Here is a 21908-nt window from a genome sequence, read left to right on the forward strand (position 1 = left end):
GTCATTAAAGAACATTTTATTTGACTGCCTGCTTGTTGGTCCCTTTTAATGTTCTGCATGGGAACCATTAAAGAACTTTACCTTAAAGAACTGGTGATAAAGTCCATTGTAGCAACATTAATGCTGGCTTTTAAAACGTATATGTGCAGTGACGTTCAGCATATGTCGGAACTAATTTAAAACTCTGATACTGTGCAGTGGTCTGTGTGTACATCTGTTTAACCCTTTCAATTCCACACCACAGCACTACACAGTAATCTTCTCACTGGTACACAAACACAGACACACACGCATGGGGGCAACATGTGTGTGATACAGACTTTGGTACAGGTTGGCTTTGAAAAGCACCCCTTTACAAATGGGTCAGCGAGTCCACCTGCACTCATCTCACAGTAACATATACATATATTTGCATATCCATTTAGGGGTTTTAGTGGAGGATAATAAATGCTTTTTACCATATGGGGCCAAAAGAAACTCATATATAATGTAAAATCACATCACCACATTTGCATATTTGTTCGAAAAATGCTAAAATTCACACACTGGTTCATTGAAGGGTCGCAAAACATGCATGTACACGCACACACTCTCTCCCTCTGTTGTTCTCATAAACATAAAGCACCAACAGATACACACAGGCAGACATCTCTCACTCGATCAGTTTCCCTCCCTCTCCCCCGAGTGGCTATAGTGTGGTTTTTCCCTTTTTTTCCTTCTTTTCTTTCGTTTTTTATTTTGTCTTTGTTGAAATAATTGCAGCGATTTTCAAGACCGTCGCCATGGCAACGCAGAGGCTGATGCGTGTTGACAGAATCTGTTGCAGGGCGACCGAGAGACTGAAAATGGGAGATAAGAGGTGGGAGGAGATGTGATGAGTGGCGTGTATGCATGCGCGTGCATGTGTGAGTGTGTGTATGTGTGTGTGTGTACGCACTTGTGTGTGTGTAGTTGATGATGGTGTTGGCGGTATTAGTGCTTCAGTCCATATGATGAATGGAGACGAGCAGTATGGGACATCTAGAACGAGCCTCAAGATCAGGAATGAACAGTTATGAGTGTATGAGAGAAGAGCTGGTGGTGGGGGTTGGGGGGAGGAAGGGGGTGCTATTTTAGTCTGGGCGTTGTCATGGAAACTGCAGCCTCACTACAAATGGAGACATCCAGAACACATGGATCGTCAAACAAATGGCGTGCGTAAGGCTCAGCGTGAAGCTACGCCATGGCTGTGCGACACTATGCCATCTGAGTCGAACCCACCCCCACCCACACAGACACCCACACCCCTCTGCAGCCTGATAACAGTGGCATCTTCTTCATCGCAGAGATTGAATATCAATGGGAGGGTGGTGGTAGTGTGTGTGGTGTGTGTGTGTGTGGGGGGGGGGGGGTTGCTTTTAGGGGCCAGAGGAGATGGACAAACGGTTGGAGTCACTAAGTGAGTCAGGAGTCTCAGTGACAGGCAATGGTGTCCATTCAGTGAGTCGCAGCCCCTCTCTGTCTGTCTTTTAATTAACAGTCTTCCCTCCACTCCTCTGCTCTTGTCTCTTCTTCTGTCTGCCGCTTAACTCTCCGTCTCTCTCCCATCCTCTTCCTCTTTGCCTCTATCTCCCCCCTACCCCTCCTCCATCCCCCTCTCTGAAGGACGGAGGTATTCCCACATTTCTCCGTTGCTATAGCAACACTGCAGCGAGAACAGGAAAGAGAGGACGCAGAGGCAGGCAGAGACGAGGGTGGGGGTGGTGGTGCTGGGAGGGTGGAGACACGGTCAGGAGTTGGGGTAGAGAGGATGAGAAGGAGGGGTGTGGAAGCGGCCTAAGATGAGGGGATGTGTGAACAATGCTAATGCTAATGGTAGCAGCAGCAGCAGCAGCAGTAGAGCAGCCAAGTGATGGTGAATTCCCCTCTCGTCATGCTGGGTGCAGACTCACATGCCACAGTCTCATTTGCATAAATGTCACTAAGAATCTATTTTCTCTGTATGTTTCTTATGATCACTGATGTCGTGCACAAAGTGATGCTTGAAGACTGTGTCCGCTTGGCCATTTGTTTTTTTTCTATAGAAGTCGCCTCTAGTTTCAATCATTTCTCAGGCATTCTTAAGAAGAAAAAGGAAACAGACTAGAATCCTACCTGGTGTATCTAGCTGGCAATGTGCTACATGCTTATTTCACTGTGATTCAATCAGCATAAACTGGTGCAGGTCAAACGACCCATTAGACAAAGATGTATCTGTGTAGATCACGCACAGAAGCCATGTGAAGACCACAGCTATTTCGTATCGATGTCATCATCCCCTTCAATCAGAACAGAACACAATCTCATTATCTCTTCATATATATCGTAAGCCAACAGAACAAAGCAGTGTTGCATCAATTTCCCAATATGTAAAGATGTGAAGCAAGCAGCAAAGCTCATGTGGCCTGCAAACAAGCGCCCACATCCTTCCCTTTCCTCTATAAAATGTTGACTGCTTGTGCAAAACTCAGTAGATCAGCCCTGAGTGAAACAAATATATCATATCAAATATGTATCGTTTAACCCACAAACATGTATGACTGCTTAGGCTGTTAGGTACCTGGAGTACTCTGCTGCATGTCAACAACCTGACTGTCTACTCAGTCAGTAACTCTTGTTGTCAATATTCTTAACCCCCTCAGGACAAAAACGTCCATCTTTAGGAAAAACAGAGAATAAGCAAAATGGGTGGGAGGGCATTTTTGAAATCTGGAGAGGTAAGTTTGTTCTATTCTCCATGAATCATCTTTTTAAATACCAAGAAAAATCCCATGCTTTTGATACAAATAAAAAGACAATCCACCTTTTCTTAGGAACTCTTTTCATGCACAAACACATCCTCTGAATATATATCAAGTTTAGAAAACACTTTGTTAATATCAGATAGAAAAACATTTTGATAGCACACAATGTCACAATTTTGCTTACATCATTTATCTTGGAGTCAGAGTGACTTAGGAATCTCTTTAGGCATTTTAGAAAAGAATACAAAAACTGGATAAGCAACTGGTCAGTTTCAAAAATATCTTCAATACAAATTAAATAAAAAAAACAATTTCTGACAAATTAATTTACAAGGAAATTAATATTTATATTATACATTACTAAATAATATATTATATATATTATATTATATGCATTACTTATATTCACCACCCACTAACTCTCACAAAAGTCAGTATATCTTTCATTAGAGAAATTACAGTCTTGTACATTTTGATCACCGTATCATATTTTTGGTACACGTGTAAGTATCTGTTTATATCTGTGCCTGTCTATGGAGAAATGTTCTGCTATTAAATTATTGTTTTCATTTTACTATTTGTGTAATCAAACTTCAAATCATAACCCCCTTTTCTGAAAAAATGGGGCTGATGACCAGTTTAAAGGGTTTTCCACGCATGCCGACTAAACAAAAGCTAGCCCATCAAAAGGAATCCTCAAAATTGCCAGGCCCAAAGTTGGTACTACTGCAAGAAATGCACCAAACTAGAACAGGCTCTGCACCAGCACAATGTCACTGTCAAAGGGGTATGGTATACTACAATGTTCAACACAACTGGCTTGACAATGACCCACACCTCAGTTGGCAATAGGGGTGGCAGTAGTTTTTATCTTTCTCTCTTCAGGCTTTCTGCTTCAGGCCTCACATAAAAAGGGGGCATTTCACAGGTCACATGACTCTTCATGCACACAAAATGATGCCTATGAGTGTCACCTAATTATGATAACATGTTGATTAAAATCTATAAAGCACATAAAAAAATAACTGTAAAAATGTGACACTCTTACAAAAAAGACAAGGTTAACTCTGCAGAAAATTATGACATGCGGATTTAGTTCACAGAGTGGTAAAATAAAAATTTTAAGTTAATTATTTTATCACTGAGTGCGCTCTCAGTGCTACTGTTTATTTCCTAGGCGACCGCTGCAAATTAGAGTTCTGAAACTTTAAAAAGGATCAGTTTAATCATTAAAGGTTACTGTCCCACAGCCTAATAAAGACGACATTGAAATCACTTTAGTTTGTTAGCAGATCAAAGTGAAATAAATCTTAATTTGACTGAATGGATTTAAATGTGTGTCCTGTTTCCTAGCAGCTTCCAGCAGTGTAAAACAGATTAAGCAGCAGATTAGAATCAAGAATAAAAACATTTAGACATTTTATGAATAACAAAATGAATACATGCACATTCTAGTGGCAATGCAATTGAAAAAATTCTTTAAACAAACATTCGAACAGAAACTCACAATATAAACTGAGGTTGTGTATTCAGTATAATTTATCACAGTGATTTATCCAGGTAAAAAGAGAGCTGCTTTCATAACACAGAGAATTCTGACTTTAAGCTCGACAAAGGTTCCTAATCTACTGGTTCTTTAGGCAGCTCCCTAACATGAGAAGAAATTCTTGAGTACAAATCTGAGAAAACTGTGTTGTTTGTTGTTCTTCTACAAGCTTAGCCCACACGTGTGTAATCACTTTGCTGGAATGGCTATGGATAAGCAGACTTGGTCACATGTGTGCTGCTGCACTGTTGTATTGTTGGGCATTTATTATAATTTCTTCCACTGTTTGGGAGATCAAATACTCAGGTCACTTTGTTGCTTAACATTAAGATGGATCTGTTTTGACTGTGCTTGTCAGTTGGGCTTTCTGTCTAGTGTTTGCATTTTCTCCCTCAGCTTGCTTAGATGTTATGTCTTCTTTTATAACTCCAAAGTTACATGTTGTAGGTGATTCAGTGTTGCTAAATTGGCAGTATAGTATTAGTGTAAGCAAGGCAAGGTTCAAGGTGCTATCTCAGAGATGACAACCTGTCCAGATATGTCCATTGTCGCCTGGGTTGTCACAATCAACATAATAATAATTATTAGATAATATACCGTATTTTATGCTAAAAATAAAACTAGGATTCAAGGACATAGTTACAAGGTTAGCTTTAAACTCAAACTTTAAAAAGTGAAACAATTGACGGTGATTGTATACGTCATTTGCCACAAACACTGAATGTTTTTTAAGTGCATAATTGTGCATAACAATTATGTATAAAAATATTTAATGATAAATGAGTGTACATCAAGCATCAGCTGAGCTATTTCTTACTCTTGCTAACTAAGCTAGCTTTGTAGGGCTAACCACTGCTACAGTGTGTAATTTTTCCACTTTTGAAAAAAAAAGTATGAATTCAAAGATTTAGAAGTTATTCACCAAATTCATGAGCAGTGGAGAAGCAGGTGAGCTGATTTTACCTTTGGACAGGAGATTCAAAATACCATCCCCTGGCTCATGTCAAGTTGTTGTGCTAAACTATCTGCTTGCTAGCTGTAGCTTCATATTTTGCTCCTTCAGTGGCTTGAGTGCTAGAGCTGAATATCTGAATACCACTACAGCATCAAAGTAGGCTAAAAGTCTCTACATAATTCATAGTGCTATTAAATGCATAGAGTGCCACAACATTAACAAGGCAAAGTAGAGGCATTGCCCCTACCTGCAGTTATGGCAAATCAATATTCAAGTAAGTGTAATAATCTAATAACAACATTAGCTCCACTGCCTGAAAAATGTGTTAGTATGTGGGAGTGAATGCACTGGGGAACAATTTACTACAGATCTTCCTCCAGTAAATACATAGGATGTGTCAGTTTACGATGTATGCTGGAAAGAGAATATTAATAGGAAAGTAATTACTTAAACCTCCTCACCCACCATATACCTTCCCTACAGTGTAACAAACACTGGTGAGGTCTCTTTGTGTTATATTGTGGTAGCACATAACATGATTATAGAGCAATATAAGAAAGCCTGCTTTGTGTTTTTTCAAAGAGGCTATTTCAGATTGTCATTTGGATTCCTCACCAAGAGATATTTTTGTCTCTGACCTAATACAGAAAATTAGACTCTAAAATGGTCTGATGTGTTATTAATAATAGTCAGATTTCCACAACACCTTTATATTATTTTTACATTTTGAACAGCCCTACCTCATATACATTATTTTATGTATAAACAGTCGTAAATAATACTAATTTCAATAAAAGCATTTGCGCATGAGTAAAAACAACTTAGAACACGTGCAAACCAGACATAAGTTGCCATCAGCCTAATTCCCCACACACATAAAGCAGCGGCTCTATTTCCAAACCCATTTGGCAATATTCAGTGGAGAGAAAGATATACAGCTTTTTTTTCCGGGTGACAAGTCTTGTTGGTCAGGTTGAGTGTTTTATCCCCAGTAGAGGGAAAGAACTGTCTGGGGTTACAAGGGCTTCTGAGTGCTTGCAAGTTACATGAGATGGCTATACATGTCTAGCAAAAAGAGTCTCCCTATGGTATGTTTGTTTATCTTCTATGCCTGGATTAATAATTGAGTTCTTTTGGGTGAAAAATGAAACTGTATCACCAAACAAAAAAGATCTGCTCAACGCCTCTTAATAATGCTGAGGGGGTTTAAATATAGACCAAAATAAAAGCAAAGCACTGTATGTTCAGTACAGTATAAAAAAACTCTCAGTAGTAAGCACATACTTTCATGTAACAGTCAAAAATGAATCTTTAAAGAGCAGACTTTAAATCAAAGGGCCACTGGTTTCCTTTTACCCGTCTTGCATAAACTATACCCAAGTGGGTCAATGTCACATTTTTCTCATATAATTCCATACAGCTTTTCTCATGCTTCCTTAGCCAGAGTTAAGCCCGACAGTAGTTAGTGAATCTTCACATTACAATGAATAAATGGGTCATAGGTTGTACTTTTTCACACATTCATATCGAACACTTTACTCTCATGTTTTACGCATGCATTTGTCCCTTCAACCTTTAAAGTGTGAAGAAATAAAAAGGCCGTTGCATTTCCATGGCTCCTCGATGCAGCCCACAGACTCTGACACCTCTGCTTCACAGTGGAGTTTATGTTGTGTCAGGTTCCCCACAGATTCTGCAGTCTGTCTGTGGGCCAGGGGAGCTGGGGGAATCCCTGGAGAAACACACAGCTGGGAGGTTATTGAATTTGAAGGGAGAAGACATCGAAAGCGAAGAGGAGAGGATAGTGCAGGCACAGTGGATTTATAGGAAATGACTGCTCTACAACTGTGCAAAGGAGATGTGATTGCACAGGGAGAATTTTGCAAACAGAAATCAGGTTTTCCTCTTTCCCTTTTAATAGAAAGCACAGTTTAAAATTACAAGTGGAGATTTTTGTTGATATATAAACCTCCTGTGGACTGTGGTTGTTTCCTGCTGCAAGGGATGAAACAGGTATTTTTAAATTCCACCTTTGCTAATTTAAATGTACCCGTCTTGCATTACATTATATGCACGCCAAGATCACAGAATGCTAAAAATGTATTCGCTTTTGAGCATTTCTCTTTCATCTTCGGCACATTTTAATGCATTCTTTTCTGCAGCATACACACTCTTTTCTCGCTCTCACACCCCCCTCGCTCCATGTGAGTATTGCTCTTTTCAAACATGGCAGAAAAAGGACAAATTCAAGTCTTGCACATTCTCCGTACCATATGTTTGCTCGCTATTAATACAAGCTGACAAACAGGAAAAATGCTACAGAACAGATAATTATAATATGCTTCAAGATGTGTCACCTCATGGTGTTCTCATGGTGTTACAGAACATTTCTTTTGATGTCTTTACTGGCTTCACAAATACTTCAATAGAGCCTAACCATATTATACTGAAGCTGTGTTGTCTATTGCTATTTTAGTGTGCAAGCCTTTAACATTATGTGTAAGACATCTCGTGGGGACTGAGGTCTCTGGAGACCGGAGTACAAGCCAAGGACAATTACATTCAAGAAAATTACTTTACATAGTGCCCCCAAAGATATTTCAGATACAATCTCCCCGATCTAAGGTCCAAACATTTTATCTAAACACATTCAGATTCATGGTTATGGCTCATAGCTGATGCAACACTTATTGCAATGCTTATTCCCTTGAACTTGTTTTATAATGCGGCTTGAACTTATAATACATCTTGCAGACAAGACTGTGATTACGTATACAGTTTCACCTCATTTCACTTAGCTTAAGAACACTTTACAACACACAATCAACCCTTTCAGAAAAAGAAGTAGTGATAATGATGCAGAACAAGAAGAAGCCACAGTGTCAGGTGCATAGTTCTGTTCATGTTGGTGTCATAGCCACTGAGTCGTTTCACAGTTGCCTTGCATGGAAAATGTCTAATCACCAGAAAGAAGTGATTTGTTTGTCTGATTTCCCTTTTCAGCCTGTTTGTAAATTTATACTAGTAATAAAAATTGGCAGAGTGGGTAATTTATAATTACCCTAATATAACACAAAGGACCAGTTGATTTACTAACGTAGTTTCCACGCTATAGTGATTCCAGAGTGTTTAGTTGTTTTTTTGTTGAATTTGTTAGAATGTGATTGGCACACCAGCACCTCTTATTCAATTAGTACACCTTAATTATGGACTTAGTGGTACGACCTTTGTGTACCTTCTTTTTTCTGTATAGCTCAGTTAAAGCAAATGCAGCAAGTATGAAGTGTGTGCCAGTTGTACTTTGATGTAGGCCAACTCTAGACTGCAGGTGATGTTGTGGAGCACTTTGTTAAATGTTTGTTCTTTAATTGCAATGTTGCTAGAAAGATCATTTCCAAAATAAATTATAAAAATGTATCTGTTTTTATGATTTCAATCAGCAAAGTATAAAAGATCATTTTTCACATGGCAGCAACTCAACTCATTTAGGCATGTAGACATGGTCAAGTCAACCTGTTGAAATATTAGAGAAAAGTGACTTAAGTAACTCTGAATGTCCTTTTACATGGTTGGTGGTGCCACGTGGCTGGTCTGAGTATTTGAGTATTTCCTGGGGTGTTCTAACATAACCATCTCTATGGTGTACAGACAATGGTCAGAAAAAAGAGAAAATCGTTCATTTAGTTCTCAGGACTGAAATACCAGAGGTCAAAGGAGAATGCCCAGACTGCTTTAAGCTGACAGTAAGGCTACAGTCACTTAAATAGTCACTGATTACAACCAAGGTATGGAGCAGAGTGTATCTGAGTGCACAACGCTGTGAAATAAGCTTAAGCAGCAGAAGAAACTGGAAACTGAGGCTACAGTTCACACAGGCTCACCATAATTGGAGAATAGAAAATTGGAAAATCATTGCCTGGTCTGATAAGTGTCAAATTCTGCTGCAACATATGATATATATCAATATAATAGGGTTTGAATTTGGCAGAAACGACATTGCTCATGGTGGTATAATGGTATGGGGGATATTCTTTGTCACACCTTGGGACCCTTAGTACACACTAAGCATTGTTTAAAAACATCACAACATACCTGAGTATTGCTGCTGATCATGCCCATCATATTTTAACCACAGTGTACCCATCTTATAATGCTGCTTTCAACAGGATAACCTGTCATATCAGAAAGTTCAAATCATCTCAAAGCGTTTTTTGAACATGAAAATGAGTTCACTGTCCCCAAATTTTAAGGCTTTGGAATGTGGTTTCACATCATCATCACCTGTGTGATGTCATGTCAATATGGACCCAAACCTCTGAGCAATGCTTTTAGCATCTTGTTGAATCTATGCTATTAAGAATTAAAACAGTTCTGAAGGCAAAAGGTGGTCCCAGCCTGTACTAAGCTATAATTCTGTAAGAAAAGAAATTATATTTCCGTACTAAAAGATACTTATAAATCTAATTATTTTATAACATGACTGGGGCAAGCCATAGTGTTGATCCAAAACCTTATTTTGAAAGTATTTCCTCTTTCCTGATTAACCTCTGAAAAAGCAAACGTGTGTAGTAAACAAAAAGTAGGTCAGAAAATAAAGTTTAAACACAATTATACTTGACATATTTTTCATTTTATATTATAAAAGTTCACGCAATAACTTATTTGAAAGGTCATTGTTCAACTTGTTAATGCATTTCATATTTAGAATAGTTGTGGTTGTGTTCTGTAGGATGAAATCACAACAAAAAAGAAAAGTGGTATGTTTCTAATAACAGACTATGTCCTTACAGGAAGCAGAAAACTGAAATCACACAAATAGTAAACAGCGAAATAATATACCTCTCAGTCACTGCATGACAGTCATTGAAGTGTAAATATTGCACATGTTGATTTTGCTATAACTCAAGAAATACACTCTTCTGTCACACTGTGTACCTGGATGAATTTCTGAGGGGGAAAAAATGACATTTAATGACAATCCATAAAGGCCCAAACTGATAATACCACATACTAAGATACAACCAACAACTGGAAATAAAACACAAAAGAAAAAGAAAAGAAAACACATGACATTTTTATATATAGTTTTTTTGTGTAAAGTAATCTAAAAGTTCTGTTGTTTTGCACATTTTTCTTTCAAATCTTTTAAAGCAGACTATCTTTTTTATATTGTTTTATCAAACAGAACAGCTTACCTTTAAAGAACCAAAAGGTCAGTCCACTTTCTTGTCTCGCAATTTGGTGTCTCAGATACCATAATCCATTTCATTAAGGAGTTTTGCCTCCAACAAACCAATAAATGTCACTTGGACAGAAGCATCCATTGTAAGCAATGGGTGATGCAGAGGATACAAACATGTCAGAACTCCATCTGTAGCCAAACTCAATAATACAGTTAGGTACAGATGATCGGTATGTACAGTCTCAAGCTTGTCAACTTCATTAAAAGGGGTCATATAGTTCTGAACATTACGAGAATGAACTTTCTCTGCAGTAGCATCAAACACAGAGTACAATGGCAGCCACAATACTAAGATGCAACAAAAGCCATCTGCGTTTCCTTCAAACATTAATAATAACGATGATAACCTTGCATGTCGTGTTTTACGGATGCTCAGAGATTTGAAAGGAACATTTCCATGCTGATTAGGTGAGTCATCATCATCATAATAAAACATTGCTACAGTAATGTTCAGGTAAAAGATTTGTTCCACGGTTAACGTGGAGAAATGTACCCTCATTCCCGGCACACAAGGAGGTATCTAGTATGCTCTTTGAAATTTGACGACGGAGCACCAAATGTAGCACATCAAGGGGGCAGCCATATGTTACGTCTTTAGAATTCATTTATATTCTTTTTGTGTCTCTGTGGGGATACAGTCAAATCCTGCCCTCTAAATCTGTTGGACAGGTTGCAGATTTACATTGACTATGTTTTTTTTTTAAATTATATTTATGACCAGAAATAATAACATAAGGTTGAGAAATAATAGAGAAATGGCTGCAGTTTAGACAATCCAAGTTACAAAAAAATCAATACACATGTTCAAGGCATACTTGAAAAATGCCTTAGCTTGCTAGCATTAGAAGATGTTCCTTTCACAGATATAACAATGTGAGAGCAGATTCTGGATTTTGTCTAGCAGCATCACTCTTATTATCATCACTGTTACTATCAATACTTCATTTTATGCCTTCTTCCAGAACGCATGAGCTCATTGCTAATGGCAAAATCCTTCTTTTGAATAGAAAATACCTCATATACAATGTGTAGCTTTGAGGGACACACACACACACACACACATCCCAGCAAAATTAGACCTTCATTACAGTCAACACTGATTTTCCATTGTCTCTGGAATAACTGGTTACTTGTCCAGTTTGCGCTCAATTGCAACAAACATTACTTTTCCTTAATTGTCTGTTCACATTTCAAACTTTGTCAGCACAAGAGCAGAAGAATTACCATGGGCGAAGACTAATTTTTGACAAACCCGCCTTCATTAAAGGATTAGATCATGAAAACATTCATCTTCCAAATCCAGAAGTGTAGCCCATCCACAGGCAAGTCGCTAAAAGCCCGTCTGACCGCATTAACAGGACAGACAGTACGTGTCATTACCAGGGTGACTAATGGCTAAACCACTAACCATACATTCAATCCAGGTTTTAGCACAGAGAACTGCACAATGTCTCACTCTTTACCTGCGTGGTTGCCATATTGACCCGATACAACCCAATATATGATTGATTTATTTCACACGTAATGATACATGGCTAGACAACTGTACACATTATATCAAACTAACAAAAATAAAGAAATACATAGTTGAAACGCAAGAAGCGTAAATGGCATTTAACATATGAAAGTTACACTTTAAAAATGTGGATCTTACAATTGTCATACAACCAGACATTATTATTATTAATATACTGTACATTTCCTTTCATTCCAATCTTCTTAAGATGGATGTTCACTCCCTTCTTGAAAGCTGCTGCAGATAGATGTCGACTCATCCTTATGACAGCATTTCATGGCATGATTATGGTAACCACGAGCAAGGAGATCATATCAAATTCCAGTCTAAAAGCAAATATCTGGCTACTGATCTGATTCAAATAACACATTGTCAACACTTTAATTTACCCTTACAGGTCATTGCATTGGATTACCTGTTTGTGTTTGTTTTTACCATTAATTGATGCTGGCATTTAAGTATCAGAATTGTCAATTCAAATACCAAGAAGCTGGCTTTTACAAAATACATAATACACTTTCAGAACACAAAAGTTTGTAATGATTATTACTGAAACAACAGACAAAAGTTTGTCAAACAGAGATCTGCATTTACTGTAATACAACCTAAATGGACTTTATGCCACAAAGCCAATTCAAAGATTCACAATGAGTGTTGCAATTGAGCCCTTATGTTTCTGAGAAGTAGCCAAACTTAAAACATATCATAACAAACCTCAACTATCGCCGCCCCTGATTATTCACAAAGAAACAAACTATACCAGCTTATACATCCACCCCAAAATATGTCTGCATCAGAGTCTGCAATGATACATATTTAGATGAAAATATATTTATATAATTTGTGGATTTTTCACAGTAGTTTGCACTGTACCCTTTTGTCCATCTATTTATGCCTACATAATTTTCACCTTGAGGGAGTCTTTTGAGTCACTAGAGAGAGAATGTGGCTCGTGTTTTTTTGAGGAAGAAAAATGTCTCTTGGATTTTATTCTGCTATATCTCTGGTCTTCAGTGTGGCAAGTGCTGTGCGTGTCTTTCAACTCTGCTGGCCAACAACGGTTTGGGGACTGAAAGGCTAGTTTTTTTTCCTATGAGAACACAGCTTGTAGAAACTGCAAAAAACATTTGCTTTGGCACAGATTTACATTGTAGCAATGTCCATTCCTTGATCTCCATGGCCATGATCGTTACTACAAACACAAGTGGGCCATTGTGGTAATCCTTGGCTCAGTACACTGTCACAGATAAGTCTATGTGTTTGTGTATTGCCGTTTCAGTCTATCCTCTTTCCTAGTGTAATGTCAGTGCACTCTAGTGTCTAATCATTCTGCGCATAAACCCAAGATCAATCCCCTCTTTGTCGTCAACTCTCGCTCACTCTCACTCACTCTCACTCGATACTCTCACTTTTGCTGTTAGATTTGAGTCTCTTGTACATTTTCCTTCGAACTCCCCTTGAAAAGAAGAGGTTCCATTTGTGGATTCTGGCTTTGGCCCATGAAACCCTTGATCGATCCATGTAAGCCCATGGTAGGCATGGGCAGAGACATAGGCAGTGGTGGGGACATCGAACTGGGGAGGGTGTTGGTGCCGTTGCCTGATGAGGTGAGCAAGTTGGATGTTGAGATCGGGACAGAGGTACAGGAGATAGGGATATCTTGACCTTGCTGGCTCTTGTTACTCAGGATCCCTCCTGGCCCCATCCCTTCAGTGCCAATACTAAGACCCATCACATTGTTGTTGAAATGATGTGTCTTGTAGTAATGGTTTAGCGTATCGGTACGACCAATGTTGGGAAGATTGACTATTTCTGGATGATGTATCCGTAGGGTTCCTTCTCCACCTGTTCCAGAATTCATTGTCGAACCACCTGAGATGCCACTTCCTGCTCCGGCTCCGATCTCATCCTCTACATTCACAATTTCAATGGCTCTGGCTGGGCCGTGGTGCTTGTGTAGCTGGTGTTGCTTACGGAGTTTATAGAAGACCACCAACATTACTGCTGCCATGAAAGTAATGGCCACAAAGCAACCAATGATGATCTTAGTTGTTTTCATTACATCATCCAGGCCTGGAATGTTAGTTACATGTTCTGGGGGCTCAGTCACTGTATTTTCAGGAGCTCTATTGATTCGTGGAGACAGTGAGGAGAGAGAAGAGAGAGAAGGCGTTATAGTAACACCAGGTTGGTGGACAGTAGGATTAGGAAAATCTATGAAGGTCTCATTAATGTACTGTCTTGCAGACTCCTCCTCGTCAGTTCTTGGCTCTAGTGTTTCCACAGTGACGGTGGTGAAATAGCTGTAGGTGTTGCTGGGGTCCGAAGCAGATACATTGAGAACGGCAGATGCAGTGGTATTTCCAGCAGAGTTGGTTACCATGCAAGTGTACTGTCCTGTGTCTTGCATGGTCACATTTGTGAAGTTCAGTGTTCCGTCATGGAGCACTGAGATCCTAACTCGGTATGATCCGTGGGTCATCAGCGTGCCATTTGGAGTGAACCAGTTCACAGAGGTCATTGACGTTCCAGTACGACATTTCAGCTCAGCAGCCATGCCTTCAGTGACATTGAGGTCAGTGGGTGGCTCAACAATCACTGGGGCATAGCAGGTAAAGTGGCTCTGGTCTAGTTCTCCAATGTACTTGCCCTTTAGACCTGGGGGTGCGTGGCAGCGAGCACAACAAGTGGTGTTGCTGGGAACTGTTTCTTTCAGCCACCAGCTGAGCCAGAGAACATCACAGTTACAAACCCAAGGGTTATGGTTTAGATGTACCCTCTCCAACTGGTGCAGAGGGGTGAAGAGGTCATGAGGCAGGGAATGCAGGGAATTGTGAGAGAGGTTCAGCTCCTCCAAGTTTTTGAGGTCATCAAAGGCATTGCGTTCAATGACTGACACTCTGGAGTGCATTAGCCACAGCTTGCGAAGTGAAACTAGACCCTGGAAGGATCCAGGCCGGACTATCCCGAGCTGGTTCCCTGATAGCTCCAACTCCTCTAGTCGTACTAATGGGGTGAGGTTAGGTATGTCCTTCAAGCCACACATGCCAAGATTCAAGAAGCGCAAGTTTATCAGACCTTCAAAGGCAGCCTCTGAGATGAAATCCAGCTTCCTGAGTTCCCCTAGGTCAAGACGCCGTAAAGAGGGAACACGATGAAAGGCAAACGCCGGCAGCGTCTCGATTGGGTTGTTTCTTAGCCATAGTTCCCTTAGCTTGCTTAGATACTCAAAAGCTTGGGATGGCACCACTGTAAGACGGTTATCAAAAAGCTCCAGTGTATTGAGGTTAGGAAGACCATTAAAAGCTCCCACCTCAATCTGTCGGATGTGGTTCTTTGAGAGCTGGAGGATTTCCAAATGTCGCAGATGCTTAAATGTATCAGACTTGATCACCTAGTGTGGAAACAAAAAAATGGAGGCATATTGTAGCAAAATTAAACATAATGCCCTCAAGGTATATATCTTTAAATTCTTAATGTGTTTTCCATTTGTGGATGAAACCAAAATTACCTGAATTGAGTTCTCTTGTAGATTGAGGTATCTTGTGTTCTCTGAAATACTGTCAGGGATTTGATCTAAACTCCTCCTTGTACAGATGACACGGCTTGCCTGATTGGAGCAGATACAGGGGGAGGGGCACGGGGGTGCTGCCTCTGTCAGCTGAGGTCCATGGTTGTGAAACCACAACAAAAGTTGGACCAACCAGAGGAGGGGGAAAGGGGTACCTGGACTGGTCACCATGACAACACGCATGGCAACTGAGTCATGACCTACCCCTATTGCTAAGAAGTTGATAGGTCACCTCCAATCAAGCGACTTTAGGTGCTTATCTTGATGTTCATATTTAACGCTCTGATTCTCTTTTGCTCCTTCAAGCAGCCACTTAAAAACTGAGGAAAAAGTGCAATGCTATATTAAAGACTTTATCAATAATAGATTCTTACTTTGCTTTTTCTCATAGTTCCTTGGTAATCAAATACTTGGGCTTTCTCAATTTTTCATTTTAGAGGACTCTGCATTTTCTTCCCATGACAATTATTAGAAGAGAAATCAAATTTAGGGGAGGATTTGCTTGTGAAAGCGTTGTCACGATGGAGACTGTTGGTTCTCCCTGTAAGGGAAGAGACAAAAGAAGAGAGAGGAAGGAGGTCAAGTGAGTGCACAGTGCAGAAAGATTTACTTTACAAGCCTAGCACACACATGCGACTATTTGCAGAACTGAACTGAAAATCTCAAAATATCACCAATATCTCCTCTGGAATAATGGTACAATCTTCTATTCTAAAGACGTGTCTATCAACCACTGAGTCAGCTGCCATTTAGGTTTAAACCTAACATCAGGGTCATGGTCTGAAATGGCCACAAAATTCTAAAACTGCAAGTTGGGTCACAAGTGCTGCAGCATCCACTTTATGATACTGGCATTCTTCAAGCCAAATACGCACTGACAGAGGTAGACTCTCACATTCCCAAAGAATGCAAAGTGGTTGTATGCAGTTACAAGTCCATGTGGCCCTAAGGTTAATGCAGAAATTCATGCAATCCATCATGAATCAGCAGCACAGCATTACAAATGAGGTAACAAATGAGGCCTGCATGCAGTAGTTTAGCAATTAAGACATGAAGGAATGATTATTGACTCTTGACATTTTACTGCAATGCACATGCGGTGCCCAATATGCCACGCTAAATCGGACAAGATTCCCCCAACAACTAAAACTGATGAACCAGACATGAATGTGACAACTGGATTATACAGAAAGAGGGAAAAAATGGTGCAAAATAAGCTTTTCTGTTTGTTTGTTTTTGGGGGGGTTTTGAATTCCTGAATGTGCATTGTGTTTTTCAAAAGCCTTGTTTTGGTTAATCGAGTGTCACACACACACATCTTGAAACAGAAATGGCTGCGAGCATCAGCAGACTCACTAAATTTAGAAATGCTTGGGCTGTTCCCCTTATAATGATTAGAAAGAGAAAGTGCTCATTGTTTTCTCAAGCACATAATTCTCGTCACTATGACTCTGGCAGTCACAAGTCTGTCATGTCTGAGAACAAATGATAAAAGATCCTTGTTTCCTGACACTAATATAAACACAATGTCACCTCTATCGATACGGCATTTAAAATAACTCTTGGATGCATTTTAAAAAATAACAGAATCTCTTATTAATGTAATAAACTGTTTATTCTTTCTTTTTTTATGAAGCAGCTCCATGGCAGTCCTTAGCATCTCCTCTCCTATGCAGCGACGATGCATGCGCCTAGAAACACTGTTGCTGTGGCAACCTGCTCACTCACCATCTTGTGTTTTTACTGTCCAGTGCCCTATTCCACATTACTGTGTTTAGCTGAGCTTGATCAACATTTTGTGTCCAAAATGGATAAACAGCGCCTTTGCTGTATAAATCAAAATGCATTTAACTCAAAGCTTATAGTGTATGCTTGCAGGATTTGCTATTATAACACACTCGGTAAGAAAAGCCAAAGCTAAATTTTGGAATTCTGTTCATAGGAGACAGAACAAGGTTGAACTTTGGCCTTCAGCATAACAACAGCAGGAACAAATCTGCAACGAATCTTAATGGTCAAGGTCTGAAGATCAGGTCAACATTGGTTTTCAGCTAAAACATACTTCGAAGAAGTTAAAGCAGCTATTAAGAAAGCTCGTAAGGGAATGTATGCTAAAAATAGACTTTTTTCAGATGCTTTGCACATCCCACTGACTCTCTCGCCCTGTCTCTTTCTCTCTCTTCGACACATGCCCACATCCAGATCTACAACCATCGTAACTGTAACTGACACAAAGAAATGACAGCACATATGTACATCCCAGATAAGCTAATGAATGTAGACGTGTGAATACAAATAAACCTAAATATTACAGTAAGCAGCTCCTTTGCACCAGTCCTCATTATGGTGCTCTTTAAACTGTTGTCCTTCCTTGAAGAGTCTCCCACTCATCCCCATCTCACAGCTAATTATGCATTTCAATCATCTGACTGGCTCTATTAGACATCAGAATTGTATCTGATTCAGAGTAGAGGTCTGATAGTTGCAATGATTCATGAAAGCATCAAAGCAAAACATCATTAATATTCAGCCGGCCAAAGAAGTACCAGTGTTTCATACGCTGCTACTTCATTAAAAACACACAGTGATGGTGGTGCTATGCCTTTCTTTCCTCCCTTTTTTTTTCTTTTAGATTGAGCGGTGTTCAAAGTATCATATAAACACAGCTGGATGGAAAGTATTTCCAAATTCCTCCAGCCACTTTCATGACACTTGAAGTCTAGAAAGAAATGTAAGCTAATGGTGAAGTTTTGGCCCCACACACAGCCTTTTTTTAAAACAAACTTGTTTCCTTCATTGCATCACTGAGGGAAAGATGCATTCCCCTTGAATAAAAACCCGCTGGCCCTTGTAATCAATAAGTTGTTTAATGCAGCATTTTTTCCCTTAAGTACAGTTAAGCACTTGAGCTGCATTTGTTCGTTGCATTACATGGGAAATGTCACTAAATGAGGTGGTGCAACCAGTCAGCGGAGAGCACCACATTGTATTGTAAAGAGCTGTATTGTGGGAGAGACCTTGAACCTACAAACATGCCTGTTGACTTCACCTGCCATCTTTAAGTTCTCGACAAAAGGAGAGCTCGAGAGCTACAAAATACACCGCGATGGTCTTTATTTCTAGAATCTTGGCCCATCTGATCCTGTCGCAGTTGGCCTTCTTTCTGATCTTTGTGCAAAATGTGTTTTCTACGGCTTCTTGACATAGCTGAAACATTGGCCACATTAAATTCTTCAAACCAATTTCACTTAAATGAATCTCTCTCTCTCTTTGTTTTCTTTTTTGTTTTTTTTATTTTAGCCCTTTGTGTTCGTGTCAAAAGCAGATTGCAACGATGTAGATATTGATTATTCGATCAGGCCTGAGAGATCGCTCACTCGTTAAAAGACAAATTAGCTGAAAGCTGCTGACCAACTGCTACAAACCAATCACATCATTGCGAGTGCCTGATTGTATCAATGTCTTCCACTCCACAACTGTCATTAAGGTTTATGAAGAGGCCAAAAAACAGGAAAAATGGAGAGAAAAAAATTGTGGTGCTGTTGTTTTCAATAAAAACTGAGGCTGTGGGTTGCTTTTTTGAATACAAGCCCCAATTAGACCTCATGTATTTACAGATGCTCAAGATGAACACAAAGCTACACAGGTGCAGCAGGGCCAAGATCATCTACTGTAACTATGACAACACCAGATTGATTCAGGACGTGGGAATTGGGGTAGGATGGATGGGACGCATTTCACCAGTATGGATACATCAACCACTGTTAGAGAGAGAGAGAGAGAGAGAGAGAGAGAGAGAGAAAATGACAAGCTCGTGGCAAACGTCTTCAGACTTTTAACAATTGCAAGTTGTTGTATTTTTTTCTTCTTCCCCCTATTTTTCTTATTTTTTTCCATCACATCTCAAAAACCCATAACTTGCCCATGTTTTTCTACCCTGCAGTCGCAACCTCTGATCTGAAATCTATCCTCATCATATAGCCTGTAGCATAATATCTCCTACAATTGAACAGAATGGCCTTATTCATCTATGCAGCTGCGCTCACTACGGCGCACCTTCTCGGGAACGCAATTGAAATTCTGAATAGGCCTAATTCTGCACATGCTGCATTACAAAATGGCTTGCATCCATCCTCTCTTCGGCGGAATAACAACACGACTGCACGCGAAATAACCTTTAAGTTCATTGCTGACTGGGAAATATCACCTGTGTAGATGTGCAATACATAGGTTTGCGCGTAGAAGCGATTCATTTTAATGCAACTAGCACAGATTTATTCCACTGGCATCGACGTGGACTGTGTGCTCATGTTAATTATTTGCTTAAATTGTTATGCATCTCAGCTTTTTGCCACACTCAATTTCTTGTCCCCTCCTTTGCCATCGCATGACTGTTTTCAGCATCACTCTCGATTAGGTAACAAATGTAATAATTACGCCAGCCATTTCACTCCCTTCTACCTGTACAGCCAAAATAGCCTACCTTAATGTTTCGGCGTCTGCGGCGTGAGGTCGATGTTTTCTCTCCCCCTCTCCGATCGTCAGTTTTCCAACCTCGCTATCAGTCTCTCCTCTTTTTTTCCCCTGCTCTTCCCTAAATTGATTCGCTTGTTTCCACGGCTGTGAGCTGGCTCTTGTTCTTGTAGGCTAGATCCGCAGCGCCAACGCAACGCGGGGGGCTACAGTGATGGCAGGTTAAAGATGAACACAATCCACACACACGCGTGCGCGCGGAAAAAAACAGAGATCGGCTTCGGGATCGCCGAGGAAAAAAATGGTGTTATAATTATGGCACGGAGGAACGAGGTTGGGGACGAGTGCATCGATGCGCCTTATCATCCTTGGAGAGGAACGCAGGTAGCAAACGCGACGGCGCCCGCTGGGCAGAGCAGTTTGCGTCCAGCATAAGCGGCTCTTTACGCACATTCCGTATGTTTCAGTCTGAATCCGACTAAGACAGCATTAGGAGAAGAGACGAGGGAGCACCGACCCGTGGATGTGGCTGCGTTTCTTTGGGTGTATTAAAGTGAACGTTCAGAGCCGGATTCCAAAATGAGAGATATTTCACGTGTTTGCTTTCCGCGTGTTTTGTGTCTCACATCCCCCGGTGAAACTTAAGCTCTGGGCTTGTTATGAGTAGCAGTGTAGTCACATATTTATTAATATGACTCAGCAGCACTGTATGATCGGGAGGGTAACCTGAGTCAGTTCGTTTCTCCCTATCAAGTGAGATTTTGAGCATTTATTATTATTGTTATTATTTTATTATTATTTCATGGGCACTTTCTTTTAAAAGCCACCAAATATTAACAGAAATAAACCTTTCTGATTCACTGAAAGAGTTTTGTAGACTCTGTAATGTTCCCATAGCTAGCAAAAGCATTTTTTTTTTGTAAGATTATAACTAGCAAATCAATGAGGCCTGCTTTCTGCAGACTGTGCATATGAGTGTTTACTCCAAGCCTTCCCACCCTCTTGAAAGGCTTCTGTATTGGACTTGTTAGATTTAAGCTGTAAATAAGGAAGCCACCAGCACTATTACTTCCTGTCAGCACCCAAACATGTAGAACACATACACTGCAGGCCTGTGAAGATCCTGACCGTGAATTAAACCATACATCTGAGCCTTGCAAATGTAGACGTGAAATATTTTGTTAAGGTTTTCAATTCAGCTGGCTACCCAACATCATGAAGCGTAATGTAATTAGTGAATTGAGAACAGAATGACCAAGTAAGTGGCCAGTTAAACAGATGTTAGCTCATAAGTGATTTCCCTCCATTGAGCATTGTCATGTATGTGTCCACATGTGTCTGAAGTACAGGAGAAGAGAACCCCCCTTTGCAGCTTTACAACTACCAAAGACTACTTTGTGGGTAAAAATAAATCTCAGTGCATCTTTGGTCTGTCTCAGCTCACACTAAAGGTCAAAGGACAGAAAAGGCCAGTGATGCTTCAGAAAGACCCCCGAGATATATGCACTCTCTCTTTCCCTCCATCTCTCTCTCTCTCTCATGCCTTCCTTCCCTCCCTCACCCTTTCCCTTGCTCCTACCCTCCCTCTCGGTGAATGCCGTAGTGAGCATTGTTCACGACCACTAGCTTTTACTGAAAGCTGCACAGCAATGAGGTCTCTGTGCCTTTTGCCTCTCTCTTCCTCTACCCTCCCCCTCCTCTGGCTCTCTCTCTCCCACCCATCTACCTCTCTCTCCTTCCCTCTCTTTCTCATTCTATCTCTCTCCCTCTATTAAATTTCCAGTCACACAGTGGTGCAGAGGATATTCCTCCTTTCCCTCTTTCTTCCTCTTCCCTCATTCCC

The 21908-nt window shown here is 40.2% G+C and overlaps 1 protein-coding gene across 1 annotated transcript; it reads right to left on the reverse strand.

Annotated features, from left to right (window-relative positions):
- Positions 1-9668: 9668 nt before the first annotated feature.
- Positions 9669-20688, reverse strand: lrrc4bb (leucine rich repeat containing 4Bb). Its single transcript, XM_085170157.1, has 3 exons — positions 20076-20688; positions 15533-16133; positions 9669-15415 (listed from the first exon to the last, which is right to left on the reverse strand). Exons 2-3 carry the CDS (start codon positions 15773-15775, stop codon positions 13439-13441), a joined length of 2220 nt encoding a protein of 739 aa, XP_085026283.1. The 5' UTR covers positions 15776-16133; positions 20076-20688; the 3' UTR covers positions 9669-13438.
- Positions 20689-21908: the final 1220 nt, after the last annotated feature.

Source organism: Neolamprologus multifasciatus, chromosome 8 (assembly GCF_963576455.1).
Source record: "Neolamprologus multifasciatus chromosome 8, fNeoMul1.2, whole genome shotgun sequence".
In the NCBI taxonomy this organism is placed as follows: domain Eukaryota; kingdom Metazoa; phylum Chordata; class Actinopteri; order Cichliformes; family Cichlidae; genus Neolamprologus; species Neolamprologus multifasciatus.